The sequence below is a fragment of the Setaria italica genome, chromosome III, assembly GCF_000263155.2.
Source record: "Setaria italica strain Yugu1 chromosome III, Setaria_italica_v2.0, whole genome shotgun sequence".
Taxonomy (NCBI): Eukaryota; Viridiplantae; Streptophyta; class Magnoliopsida; order Poales; family Poaceae; genus Setaria; species Setaria italica.
In genome coordinates, this window is record NC_028452.1 from 12973732 (window position 1) to 12987857 (window position 14126).

At 50.5% G+C, this 14126-nt stretch overlaps 2 protein-coding genes across 2 annotated transcripts; both read right to left on the minus strand.

The window, feature by feature from the left end:
* Positions 1 to 3489: 3489 nt before the first annotated feature.
* On the minus strand, positions 3490 to 4511 carry LOC101758363. Its single transcript, XM_004963591.3, has 2 exons — positions 4285 to 4511; positions 3490 to 4163 (listed from the first exon to the last, which is right to left on the minus strand). Exons 1-2 carry the CDS (start codon positions 4321 to 4323, stop codon positions 3738 to 3740), a joined length of 465 nt encoding a protein of 154 aa, XP_004963648.1. The 5' UTR covers positions 4324 to 4511; the 3' UTR covers positions 3490 to 3737.
* A 6631-nt stretch (positions 4512 to 11142) lies between these two features.
* Positions 11143 to 13181, minus strand: LOC101771845 (GATA transcription factor 12). The gene is made up of 2 exons (XM_004961410.2): positions 12674 to 13181; positions 11143 to 12362 (listed from the first exon to the last, which is right to left on the minus strand). Exons 1-2 carry the CDS (start codon positions 12971 to 12973, stop codon positions 11511 to 11513), a joined length of 1152 nt encoding a protein of 383 aa, XP_004961467.1. The 5' UTR covers positions 12974 to 13181; the 3' UTR covers positions 11143 to 11510.
* Positions 13182 to 14126: the final 945 nt, after the last annotated feature.

Sequence of the window (14126 nt, forward strand, 5' to 3'; positions counted from 1 at the left end):
GAGCATTTGCGGAGGATCTCCACTACGGAGAGGCGGAGAGCCAGATGCCATCAAACTTGGGGCCGCGGTAGTCCACGCACCGCCCTCGATCCAGGGCGGCCCCAGCAGCCAGGCGCCGTCGAAGACGTCGGACTTGCGACTGCGGCAGTCGGCGCTCGATCCAGGGCTGGCCGCACAACCGAGTAATTGCGTCGAGCAAAGGTGATAATCAAGAGAGCGAGAGCATGCATCACGGTTGCCACTTCTACAGCTCCCGCGCCTCCACTTCAGCCCCCGCCGGCAGCTCCGCGAGCTCGCGTTCCGCTGAGAATATGTCACACGTGATTTTAAAACAAAACCAAGTGCAACCTATATGTATACCAGGACATAGTTTTATACATATAGTGATATTATCAGTGAATAACAGCAATAATATCACGTAAAAAAATATAAATTATGACTTACGAGTCTATCAGAGATATACAGCTTAATCCTGGAAACAGAGGCTTCAAACTTCACAGGCAATCAATTGGGAGTTGCGTACGCCTAGAACTCAGCATCATCTGAACGCATTTTTGAAACTTTCGCACTCATAAAACACTAAGATGCATCGGCATGAATGCAACACACACATAACCATTATATTTATTTCAAAAAAACATTCAATTGTTTTTCTATACTACATTTCCTGTCAAGAAAATAAATGTTGGAAAATTTTTAAAATCATGAGAAAATCATTGTTTAATGGTTCTTTCAAATCACATCCTGAAATCCAAAAATTTCAGGGCGTGACAGGATCCGAGAGGATGCGAGCGCGGATAGGAGGAGCTAGGACGGGAGGACGGCACCATGCAGATGTGGAAAGGGGGCGATGGAAGGAGGCGAGGGGAATCGGCTAACAACAGTTTTTCAGGCGCTGCAAGCCTGGGTACCCAGGCGGGTAAGCCGCAATTGCGGTGAGAAAATGGTGCAAAACGGCAGAAACATTTTCTAACTCCCGGTTTTCATGGGTCTGCACCCCTCCCACTTCTCGAGGCTTGACAATTGGGTCCGGTGTGAGGGGTACGTTGGACCCAATTTGAGTGACAAAGGTTTTCAATTGTTTTTGATCTTTATAGTATAGATATACTACGCCCGTGCTAGCTATGTAGAAATGCAATATGTATTAGATTTGGTTTTTGTTACTACTCGTGTTCTAGTCTGATTTAGAGTTCTGATCATGTACACCTTGGTCTTGTACCAATCCCTCATATATTGGCACTATATAATGATATGTGTCGGCTGCCTTATGACTAAGCCGTCTCAACCAATCTCACATGGTACCAAGTGCCTACTCCTCCTAGAGAATCATCTAGTTGCAAAATAGCAGTCCTTTTTTTCTCGACGACGCCCATGGCCTCGACGAGTTCTTCGGCTTCAATTTCTTTTTCAATTCTGGTGTCCAAGAAGCTTACTCGGGAAAACTTCCTGGTATGGCGAGCCCAGGTCCTCCCTACCGTCCGAGATGCTCAACTTGTTGGTCTCCTAGATGGGTTCTACGTTATGCCAACGCCGATGTTGCGAGTGGAGAAGGCCAATAAATTGTCAGAAGAAGTGGAGAACCCTGCCTACGGCAAGTGGATCGCGCAGGATCAACAAGTACTATCCTATCTCCTCTCATCTATGACCAAGGAAATCTTGGTTCAAGTATCATCACTGGAACATGCATCTGAAGTATGGAAGGCGGTGGCAGATATGTTTTCATCTCAATCCAAATCACGAATCTTGCAACTTCGTGCTCAATTATCTAGAGAAAAGAAGGGGGACAGTACCGCTTCGGCTTATTACTCTAAGATGAAAAGCCTAGCTGATGAGTTGGCTGCAGCTAGGAAGAAATCTGATGATGATGACGTGATTGGCAATATCCTCAATGGACTTGGTCCATATTATAATCCTTTTATCTCCGCCATGTATGTGAAGGACAATCTATCTCTGAGCTATCTCTATGGTCAACTTCTGTCCTATGAAGCTCGGTTAACTCAACAAGCTAACGATGGAGGGCACTTTTATTCATATGCCAATGCCACTGCTCGTGGACGTGGCTGAGGTTGCGGCTGTGGTTCTAGCACTGGTGGTCGTGGTTCTGCTCAGGGACGTGGATTCCATAATGGAGGCTGAGGATGCTACAACTCCTAGTTCTGATGATCAAGATGAAGTGCTAATATGCCAATTATGTGACCGTATAGGTCATACTGTTTTAAATTATTGGTATAGGTTCAACCGCAAGTTTGTTCCACCCAATAACAATGGAGGAAGACCTCCACGATCCAATACACAAAAGCCAGCTTCTTCAGCTATGCCCTCCTATGGAGTTGATACAAATTGATATATGGACTCTAGTTCTACTGATCATATCACAAGTGCGTTGGATAATCTCACAACAAAGACCAAGTCCACTAGTCAAGATCAGATTCATGCTACTAATGGCAAAGGTATGCGTATTAATCATATTGGTATATCCATTATTCATACCCGCAAACGTGATTTTTCTTTCAATAATGTGCTACATGTTCCATCTGCTAAAAAAATCTTGCCTCGGTTCATAAGTTTACTAAGGACAATAATGTTTTTATTGAATTTTATCCTACCTTTTTCTATGTTAAGGATCTGAACACGAAGACCCCTCTTGTTGACTATATATGTCAAGATGGCCTTTATCCTATGAGGTAGTCCTCTTTCAAGGTTCATCATGCTGTCAAGCCTACGACATCCCTGTGGCATCATCGTTTAGGACATCCTTCTTCTGTCATAGTCAATCGTGTGCTTCCTGACAACAACTTGTCCTTTAGTAGTGAATCGAGTCCTTTAGTTTGTGATGTTTGCCAACAAGCTAAGAGTCACCAATTACCTTATCCCCAGTCTGATAGTACTTCTTCTCCTTTAGAGTTAATCTTTTCGGATGTTTGGAGCTCTGCTCCTAAATCAGTTGGTCAATATAATACTATGTAAGCTTTATTCATGATTTTAGTAAGTTTACATGGATATATTTGCTTAAGAATCGCTCCGAAGTGTTTCAAGTTTTTCGCAATTTTCAGCAATATGTTGAGCGTCTCTTTGATAAAAAAAAATCGTGTTGTTCAATCTGACTGGGGTGGAGAATATCAAAAGCTCAATTCCTTTTTTAATGAAATTGGCATTATTCATCATGTATCTTGTCCTCATGCTCATCAACAAAACGGCTCAGCTGAACGCAAACATAGACATATTGTTGAAGTTGGTCTCTCCTTATTAGCTCAAGCATCCATGGCTTTAAATTTTAGGATGAAGCTTTCCTACCAGCCACCTAACTCATTAATTGAACACCTAGCCGTGTTAGTGATTTCACTGCACCCTTCTCTTGGCTCTTTCATGGAAAGCCAAATTACTTTTTTCTTCGAGTTTTTGGTTGTGCTTGCAACAAGCATAAGCTTCAGTTCAGTTTCGTTCTAAGAAATATGTTTTTCTTGGCTATAGCAATCTTCACAAAGGATATAAATGTCTCGACGAAGCTATATATACATACGTACGCTATGTATAAAGACCTCTCAAAGCAACAGAACACGCAACACCAGTTGCTACCACAGCTACTTACCAGCTACTACATGCATGGCCTACACACATACACTACGTATACGTCATGCATGTTGCGTGCCGGTATATATATCACGGCAAGCAAGCACAACAGGGAGGGGGGAGGGCGGAGCGAGCGGGCACGCGCTCGTCGTCGTGCCCCTGTGTCGTCAGACGTAGGGCAGGGCGCAGCTGGCGGCGCGGGCCAGCTTGTTGTCGCCGCCGCATGCGGACAGCGGCGGCGGGACCGCGGCGGCGGTGGCGCCGCTGATGCTGCTTCTCCTCCGGCGCTGGCCGCTCTTGCGCGCGATGTCGCGCATGGAGCTGGCGAGGGACAGCTTGGGGTTGAGGCGGACGGTGGAGTTGAAGCGCTCGCACATGGCGGCGTGCGCCTCCACGGCGCGGGCCACGGTGAGCGCCGGCTCCCGCGCCTGCCGCTCCTTGACGGCCTCGGCGCACAGCCCGCACACCCACTTCCCCTGGAACCGCTCCCGGACGCGCCCGATGTACGTGGGCGTGCACTCCTCCGCCATCCCGCAGCACTCGCACCGCACGCTCCGCGCCTCCGCGCCGCCGTCCGCCGCCGGGTCACCGCCCTGCGAAGAAGCAAAAGCACCACGTCCCCAGGTCAGTACGTACGTGCAAATCATTATTATATTCACATCGATTCCAGATCGGTCGAGCCTCGAGCGGCAGGTGAAGAGCAGCGATCGTTACCGTGGGGGTCTCGGTCTGCCTAGCTAGGCGCCACGGCATTACGGACTCGATCGATCTCTCGAAGCTTCTCTAACCAACAACTGTTACACGGCGGCCTGCTAGGCTGCTAGCTACCGCGAGGTAGTTGGTTAGCCTGGCCGATCAGTCACCTCGCTCTGCACACGGGTGGCCGGTCACTCGTCGATCACTTGCACTGTCGCGCGCACGGGCTGCTGGCCGGCTGGCTGTGGTTGGCGACGACCTGCCCGGGGGGCCCTATTTATAGGCGCGGCGCCGGCGGTAGGGGTTGGCCCCCGCCCACAGCATCGCAGGCAGATCCATCCCCTGGAAAGCGGAAAACCCTGTGCGCGGCGCGGGCGCGGGCGCGTCGGCGCAAAAGGGGGATGGAGGACGAACCCTCTCCGTCTCCTGGCGATCTCGAGCAACTTGGGCCAGGCAATTGTTACCCGAAAAGCGTACGTCTCTTTTCCACGGGATCAAAATATCCTGTTCACCCTGGCTAGCTATCTCCCTCTCTCTCTGCTCTCTGTTCGTCGTCGTCGCCGTCGTCAGAGAGAGAGAGAGAAAAGTGCACGGTGGCCACGGTGTGCTAGATCTTTTCGATCGATCGAGCTCGGACTGATCAGCTAGCGATAGCATCTAGCGGCGAACACTTGGAACCTGCTTGCCTCAATCTCTGTCTCGTCGGTTGCGGGCCACTGTTTAGTGGAGTAAGCCTCAGGCTAAACCCCATTCCCCTGTCTTTCTTTCTGCCCATCATTTACCTCCGGTTTTTGCTGATTAATCCGCAGAGCCCACGCTCTTAATCGTGAGGTTACGAGGTGAGAATCGTGAGGTCATAAGGTGTGCTTATTAATCTTTGCCATTTGCAGGCATGGCGGTGCGTGGATCGAGCAGCACCGCAGCGAGGGTTGTCGAGATAATCTCGCGCCTGTGACTAAGGGTGTGTTTGGTACCGGGGACGGGACGGGACGGGGCGGGACGGTCCCAAATTTGATAGTGTTTGGTTCGGAGTCACGAGGGACGGGACGGTCCACAAATGGGAATATGCTCCCAAGATGCGGGATGACCCCGTCCGGCCAAAACGAGCGGACAGAGTCATCCCACTTCGGGCGCCGTCTGCTCCGTCCTTCTCCGTTCGCAAGACTGGCGCGGGGCTGCTTCGTCTCCGGCAGGACGGGGTCCTCCAGTGGCGCGGCCGGTGCCCAGGGTCGGCGGCCGGCAGGGACCTCCGACGGCGTGGCCTGGGACGAGCGGCCGCCGGAGCAAGCGGGTCCAGCCGGCGGGGCGAGCACCCCGGCGCCGCGGCCGGTGCCCACGGCCAGCAGGCCCCTCCGGCGGCGCATCCTGGGGCGAGCGGGTACCTCCGGCGGCGCGGCCTGGGGCGAGCGGGGGCGGCGCGGTTGGGACCTCCGGCGGGGGCGAGCGGGGGCGGCGCGGCCGGGGCGACAGGGACCTCCGGCGGGGGCGAGCGGGGGCGGCGCGGAGCTCCGGCGGGCGAGCAGGGGCCGTGCAGCCTGGGCCTTCGGGAGCTCTAGCGGGTTGGAGAAGATAAGGATGAGGAGAAAAAAAAAAGAAAAGAAGATGACATGTGGGCCCATATATGACATGTGGGTCCCACTAAACACATGTAGCTAACGGTGTTACCCGAGCCATCCGTCCCTCGTTTTCAATCCATCGTACCAAACAAAAAACTGGGATGAATTCATCCCTCTCAACCAAACATAAGACGGGATGATCCCATCCCAAAAAATAGGAACGGCACCGTCCCATCCCTTCTTGTCTCCAAACCAAACGCACCCTAAGAGCGCCTCACGGGATGCGCATCGGCGGCGGGGTCTCTTGCCATGACAGAGCTCCATCGCCTAACCTCATCTCCCCGCAGGACGATGAGCACATTTTCCCTGTCCCGTTCCTTTTCCTTTTCCTTTTCTGATCACTCTGTCGTCCTCGCTCATCTGTGCTACTGTGCCTGCTAGCCGAGACGAAGCTTTCGCCCGGCCAGGGTGACCACTGACCTAGTGACCTACGAGGCTACGATGCCCGAATAGGTCAGGCAGAGGCAGGAGTTAGTAGACAGGAGGAGGAGGTGAGCGTCGGAGCTAGCGACCCCGATCAAGTGGAGCTCTGAAGCTCCTGCGCTGTTACCGTCTCCTGCAATTGGTAAACTACAGTAGCAGGTGATGCTCGATGATGATTCTTTCCTGGCCGTGGTGCAACCGTCATGCATGCATGCATGGGTGCTTGTTTTATGCAGATCACGCTATGCAGCAAAGAGCAACAGGGAAGGCATACACATCTACAGCCTCAAACAACATCCGTCCTTGGGAATCACATGGCGACAATGCATGAGAAATGAGAAAAACACGAGGAAAACCGAGCACACGGGAGGCGAGCTAGCTGTACATCAGTACATGCACGAGTGCCGGAGCACCTTCCATATCATAGTTACTAAGTTTGTTTGGCGTGATCGTACGTCATAACACTTCTTTTAAAGGAAAGATTTGGTACTCCTCGTAGTCCTGCCCACTTAATGTTTTTCACATCCCTAAATAGCTACTCCATCCGTTTTAAAATGTATGTCGTTTTAACTTTTCTAATACATAAATTTTGCTATACACATAAATATAAGTTTATGTCTAGATACATAACAAAATATATGTATGTAGAAAAACCAAAACGATCTACATTTTTAAACGGAGGAAGTATGTTTTACATCCATCCCTAGCTACATTATTTTACTTGTAACACCCTGCTGGCCTGCTCAATTTAATACCCTGACTCAAATTTTCACTATAGCATTTTCATTTTGCCAGATTAAACTCAGGACTCAAATGACTAATTGTGATTTCCAACGGGAAGATTACTCAGACTCGATTTGAATCCTTTTAAGCTGGCAAAAATACGTCTTAGGCATACCTTAGGAAAATGCCTGGTACTTCTATAAATATTTACGGAAGTTTTGAGGTGGTTAAACAGCTATCTTGCATGTGAACGTGTGTTCTTACCTTTGCATAGCTGTTAGAGAAGATGTACAGCACTCCTCAATAATATGGAGAAGAAAAATTGAAGGGAAATACAAGAAGTCGCTGATGCTCTCTGTCTACGAAGCACTCCTCAATGTGGTTGGGAAACAAAAAAAAGAAAGAGTTTAAAGAGACGTTGCATGTAGCACTGCACATGCATAGCATTCCAATTTAACGTTTCTGTAACAAATTTAAGCTGCTAGAAAAATTGTGAGGCAGGACTGGTCTTGACAACAGCAATGGAAACCAATAGTTGGTACTCCTTCCGTTCCAAATTATAGATCGTTTTGACTTTTTTAGGTGTATAGTTTTTGCTATGCACTTAGATATAATGTATGTCTAGATGCATAATAATATCTATGAACCTAGAAAAGATAAAACGACCTATAATTTGAAACGGAGGGAGTAGAAACTAGACGGCCAGCAATGTGTACACAAAACATATAGGTGATCAGTCCATTACTTCACCAACAGCTTTGCAATTCCTTTAATGGCGTAAACAGCAGTTACCGCTTGACTACAGTAGCTGCATATATAGTACATATCCCTACTTTAAAATGCAGATATTGTCGTGCAATTTTCGTAATTGTGTCTGAATATTTGAACATATTTCTAGCATCGAGAGCCTTCGACTTTTGTTCAATTGTCGTGTCTCATGATCTAAGACCCTACTAATTATTGTGATTTGGACTTAATTATGTGCAAGATAATAAGATTATAACAAAGTTGTGAGCGGAATAATCAAAATGTTGTCACGGAAACATACAAACGTACATAAGTGAAAGCAAAACCACTTTTGATAAAGCATACAATCCTTCTTGCATACCGCCCATGGTATTTCCATAGTCCTAGTAGCTACAGGAAGCATGAGAAAAAGGTGGGCAAGATCTCGATGGTCCTAAAAGTAGTTGTCCTAGACCCCTACTAGTTACATAGAGTATGAGAAAAAAGTTCAAGATTAAGTTGAACCAAATTGTCAAGATAAAAGGTGAGCCAACTCTATATTCCACACGGGTAAGATGATGTGGTTTCTATTAAAATGTGGCACGTCATACTAATGAGATACACTCATGACGAGATATAAAGTTTTCAGGTACCTATGTCATAAATACCCGTCACTATGCTACATGTGTGGACACACAACCAATTCTTATATCAGCGTACAATTCGTAATAAAAGTAAAGGGAAAGACTCACGAGATGTATCTGTGACAAATGTAATCCTCTTTGCGCTCACTTTTTTTCACTTTATTTGGAGTGTCATGAGATATGTTCTGTTTCGCCCACCTACAATGATGCTACGACTCTACGGTAGAAAAAAACCGCTGTCAGTAAAATGTCTTGCTTTCTTCACCCTTCAGTCCTTCACAGGACACAGACAAAACCACCAGGATAATTCGATAACGGGCCTTTTCTCATGGGCCGAAAGCACCAGAGAGAGAGGAGGAGGAGAGAGGAAGAAATATTACGTGGGCCTGTAGTCCCTTCTTGAACGCAAAGACTTAAGAATCAAAATATGAGCTGAAATTTTGCATATTTGCAACAGAAACGCTTCCCTGCTCGTCTCCGTAAAAAAAACAGCGGAAACCGATTCCGCTATTGAAAATCACGACGAACTGATCGATACCTCATCAAGCTCATGAAACCGCTGGGAGCTTGCCCGGTTTTCAGGCTTTGTTCGGTTTCCTACTCCCAGACCCTGAAGTAGCAGATGAATTCAGGGGCAGCAGGACATTCTCGGTTCAGTGAACGCATCGCTGCTGTCCTGGATACGAATCATACGATACGCTGGCACGGGACACGGTTAAAGGCGCGTCACGGACGCGCGCGGCACGGGAAAGCTGCCGCCGCGACGCCGAGGGAGGACGGACGCCTGGGCTGCAACTCGCCTCGTCCTCGTCCCCGTCCCCTGCTAGCTGCTACTAGCTGCTAGGCGGCGCTGGTCGCGTGCGTCGCTCATGGGGTTCTCGCCCTGGGCAATGCGGGTGCGGTGCGGCAGGGTGCTTCCACTGGCCCCACCGTCCACGTCGTCGTCACGTGCCCGCACGTGCTCAGGGTCGCCGGACTCTTTTCCAAGCTCTGCTGCGTTGCCGCCACCTTGCCTCTGAGCCGGGCTGCCAAAAGTCGGCGAGGCCAAACAAACAGCGGGACGCGGCCGCTTGGCTTGCGTCGTCGCGTTCCGGCCGCTAGCTGCCGACCTGCCGCCGTCTCCCGAAGCCAAGGGCGCCGCGGCACGTCCGCGCGCGGCTGCCCGTGCATGTGAGGCCCCCCCCGTTCCGGCAGCGCCCGTGCCGGTGGCTTCCGCTTCGCAGAATTAAAGGCTCGAAGACGATCTTTCTTCGCCGCTGTCTGACCAAACGTCCGGTGTCCGTCACATCAGCCATCCTCCCAGATCCATTGCTGGAACGAGAAATCCGGCCGTGATGTTCCCCCACCAACACTGCTGACTGAATTTGGGCTATCTATCTCCATGACCTGCTCGCTGCACACAGCTATCTATCATATCATATCGTACATGCATGGCAACGATGGGCATCCGAAAATCACATGGCATCATCACGCATACTACTTGTTGCAGCAACTTCGTCAACACTTCGTCCAACTATATATCTGAATTCTGAACCCCCTGAATAAATGGTGGCAGGCAACTGCTGAAATCTCTCCGCTCTGCGCTTTTGGTCATTGAGTTAGTACCCACCATCATGATCAGTTTCCTGAAACCGATCTTGCTGCGTGTATGCCATACAATGGTAGCATCCTCACAGCTGTCCTGAGAATGAAGTTAGTAGCTGGCATGAAGGCATACCCAGGACACACTCGCCAGGGCTTCTTCGCTTGTACGATAAGGAGCTAGCGTTTTTTTCCCTAACGCGTACCGGGTGTACGTACAATCATTCCGTGTCAGGCAGACCATCTCTGCTGCGAACTACTCTCTCGTCACGAACGCAGCAAGATGAACTGTACATGAGTAGCGCTAGCAGTGGTACGTGACTCGAAGTGTGTGTATGAAGATAACTCCGGTCTCTGCCTGCCTGCCTGCCCGTCCTGCTTGTATTTTTCGTCTCGAACTGAGCAAAGCAAATTCTCACCATAAAAGCAGTAGTCGATGGCTGATGAGAGGGCCTTTGCTTCAGGCGAAATCTATCGGACGTCGATCCCTCGGCGTCAGGACATGCATGTCCTTGGCCGCTGGCTCTTTGTCACGGCCATGTGACATTTACCGGTGGGCGCTCTGCGCACAGGTGTCAGGCCTTTGGCAAAGCAGGTAGATAGAGCGCGTCGTCGTCACCGCATAGCTGCAAATGTAACTGGCAACCATCCAATAGATAATTCGAAGCTTTCGGTGGTCAGGTACGTACCGCCACCGGTCGCTCGATCACCCCAAAAATGGGGCCGAACGAGGAGGATCAATCCAACGGAGCCCGACCAAAACTTTTTACAGCGAGGTGGTTGGAATTGGATCCTATGCTGAATGTTCTGGCCTGCTGCAACCAAACCCCAACCCCACATGAACAATCTCCCCACTGCTACATGTACTGGAATGCTTCTTTCACCGCGTACGCAACTGGGGCTGACGTGTGGGCCCCAGCGACATGCCAGCAAAGGGAAGAGCTTGACCATTCAGCAGGAGATGCCTTCGATCTGTGTTCTGCAAGATTCTGATGATCATGTGCACCCTTTTTCACCCTGGCCAGTGAGTACTTTGGTTCGGCTGCACACACCACAATTGTGAATTGTGACAGTTTGTGCGCACCTTATCATACATATGCCACCGACCGGTTCACCGGTGCGAGCGAATCATCTTGCTCGCCGAAATGCAGACAAGATTGGGATTCACATAAACTATAGCTTTGGAGTTTGAACTTAAAACTGCTTGTTTACTCTTCCTCTAGGAGCTCTGCATTATACAAATCAAAAGATGCTACGAAAGAGAGAGAAAGGGGGGGAAAAAAGGAGGCTAAGAAATCAACTCCCTAGAATTATTTTCTAAGGGGTCAGGAACTCAAAATCCGAGAAGAGTCTAAAAAAGCTCAAAAAAAGCTGAGAAATGGAGAGAGAAACAAAATTAAGGGTTCCAAAAAGGACTGGCAGATAATTAAAACCTGGAGAAAAACCTCCTAGAAAAGATCAGTTTCTGGTTTTGCTGCATTATTCCTGGGCTATTGGATCAACTCTAGCGCAAAGCAAAGGCGACGACGTCCTAGATGAGCTGACGGAAGTCCGGCCCTATGCGGTTGTGGATCAAGAAGTCGTCGCCGATGAGTGGCCCCGTTGGCCCGTCGAACAGCAGCGGGCTGGGCGCGTGCATTAGGCCGCCGGCGGCCCCGGCGCCCACGTGCCCCATCGCCTGCGGCTGCGGCTGGTACTGGTGGTGCGGGTGCAGGTGCGCCTCCTTCTGGCGGCGCAGCTCGAGCACCTTGCGGTGGGAGTTGGAGTGCTTCGACACCACGAAGGTCGGGCTCGCCGCCGGGCGGTACTCCGGCACGAGGCGCCCGGACTTGTACCGGACGCCGCACGCGTTGCACAGCGTCTTGGGGCCCAGGGGCCCCGTCCTCCACTGCGGCGTCTTGTCGGTCTCGCAGTGCAGGCACCTCCTCCCCTCCCCGGCCGACGCAGCCGCCGCGGCGGCGGCGGCGGCGTTCGGCGCCGGGGTTGTCAGCGGTTCCTTCTTCTTGGCGGGCTTCGACGGTTTCTTGGCCGGGAACGCCGGCGCCGCGGTGCCGGACTCGGACGGCGAGATGGCCGCGGACGCCGGGGACGGCGGCGACGCGGGAGGGGGCGGGAGCACGAGCAGGCGGGAGGCCCAGCTGCATGGCGCGATGCGGGAGCGCTTGCTGCGCGCCTTGCCTGGCACGGGCGCCTCCGGTGGCAGCACGCCGCCGGCGGGCGGCGCCGCGGCGGCCGCGGGAGCGGGAACGGACGCCGTGGCGGCGGCGGAGGAGGAGGCCGGCGGGATGCCGGTGATGAGCTGCAGTTTCTTGAGGTCCTCCGTGGGGAAGTTGTCCTCGCCCATGTAGTTGGACAGCCATTCCAGCTCCGCCAATTGGTCGTACTGCGCAGAGATTCAGAGCAAGAAACCAGTCAGCAATGGCTCAATGAATCAGTGCCGAACTATTTTCGGCGGTCTGCAGACTGCAGATAGAGTGTGGGGGGCGTTTAGGATGCTGCTATTTTTGGCGGCAGGCTCCATCAGTTACTATTCACGGGACGTTTCCTCCATTCAAGGAGAACTTTAATGGGTGCCGGTGATAGTTGGACGGATTATCGGAACCGTTCTTCAAAGAAAGCGCGGAAAAATTCGAGCAATTCGCCGGAATTCATGCAAAAATACACGACGTTCAGGACGAGAGGCGAGGAATTTACCGGCTCGACAAGCCCGCCGGAGAAGTCCCCGTCGGCGAGACCGGAGAGGGAGTTGCTGCAGCTATCCAGTACCGTCACAGTCGACGAGTCGTTGGACGCGTTCCCCGCGGCACCCTCCTCACCGCCGGCGCCGGAGCCACAAACCCCCGCCTTACCACCCTCCCCCTCCCCCTCTTCCACCACCGCCTCCTGCACCTCCTCCTCCTCGTCGCACGGCAGGTCCAGGAGGTCGTCGACGAGGAAGAGGTCCGCCTCCTTCTTGACCCTCGCGCCGCCGGCGCACTCGGCCGCCACCTCCATATTCACCCCCAGAGAATTCGTCTTTTGTTTCCTTCTTCCTCTCCCTTCCCCTCCGCTTATTCTGTCTGATTTTTTCTGCGGGAGGCAGGCGGAAATAACGAGAGAGAGAGAGTAGGGTTTAATTGGGACGCGTCCGTGGCGTTGGAGAGCGGAGTGGAGGACGACGAGGGAGGTCAGCAGAGATGAACGATTCTTGAGGAGTAAATAAAGCCACAGCCACTCCCTCCCCCTGGCTGGAAACTACTATAGGCAGCTTTAATGGCCGGTTAAAAATGAGAATATCTCTTTTTATAGCAGTAAAAAAATCCAGAAATTAATGGTGCTATCAGACAGGGCACAAGAAAATAAATGAATATTTGGAGGCTTCCCAGTCAGAGCTGGACGATGACAACTGTAGTGGTACTACTCGAGAGAAGAAAAAATAAGGAGAAATTGACGGCAGACGGAAGCAAAGTGTCTTCTCAATTTCTTGTGTTTACTACATGGCCAAAACGGCTACAATTTGGTGAGGTACATATACTATTTTGTACGTTAAAGCTTGCATTCATCCCATCACAAATATTAATCTATAAAAACATGGACACGAAAAGAGTTGTATATTGTAAATATGTTTTTCATAATAAATCTAGTAAGGTGAACCTTGTGTTGTCAATCTATATAAGATTTTAGATATTGGTATAATCAAATTTAAAAAATGGCTTGGAATAAGCTAGATGGCGTGATGGACTTGTATTTGTTGAAAGTACGATCCAAGAAGGCAACTTAGCATGAAAATAGAAGCTACCCTATGGCATAATGTTAGTGTTGTGGGTGTACAACCAGCTCAGCAGAGTTCGAATCCTAACCTTGACATTAGCGTTTACCGGTTTTTAGAAGTATACAGCTCGTACTCCCATTACATGGGATCGTGCCTCTAAAGATAGTTTCTGCTAGGTGTATGAGACGCTCATACATGTGTATATGTGTACGTGAAGGTGTGGGAGGTGTGTGTCGAGTGTGTGAATATTATTTAGTGTACTTAAAAAAGCAAGATGAAATGTATGTACAACAATGAAATGTCACGCTGTAGTAATATTAGTGAGGAAGTGAGAGGTAGTTGCCCTATAACGTAGATATTTGAACCACTATTTTAAAGGCATACATTATGTATTAG

Coding starts and splice junctions, on each gene's coding strand:
- LOC101758363 (XM_004963591.3), bottom strand. CDS start 4,323: ATGCCGTGGCGCCTAGCTAGGCAGACCGAGACCCCCACG. Junction 4,164..4,284: donor GGCAGACCGAGACCCCCACG/GTAACGATCGCT, acceptor GCTTCTTCGCAG/GGCGGTGACCCGGCGGCGGA.
- LOC101771845 (XM_004961410.2), bottom strand. CDS start 12,973: ATGGAGGTGGCGGCCGAGTGCGCCGGCGGCGCGAGGGTCAAGAAGGAG. Junction 12,363..12,673: donor CCGGCGGGCTTGTCGAGCCG/GTAAATTCCTCG, acceptor ATCTCTGCGCAG/TACGACCAATTGGCGGAGCT.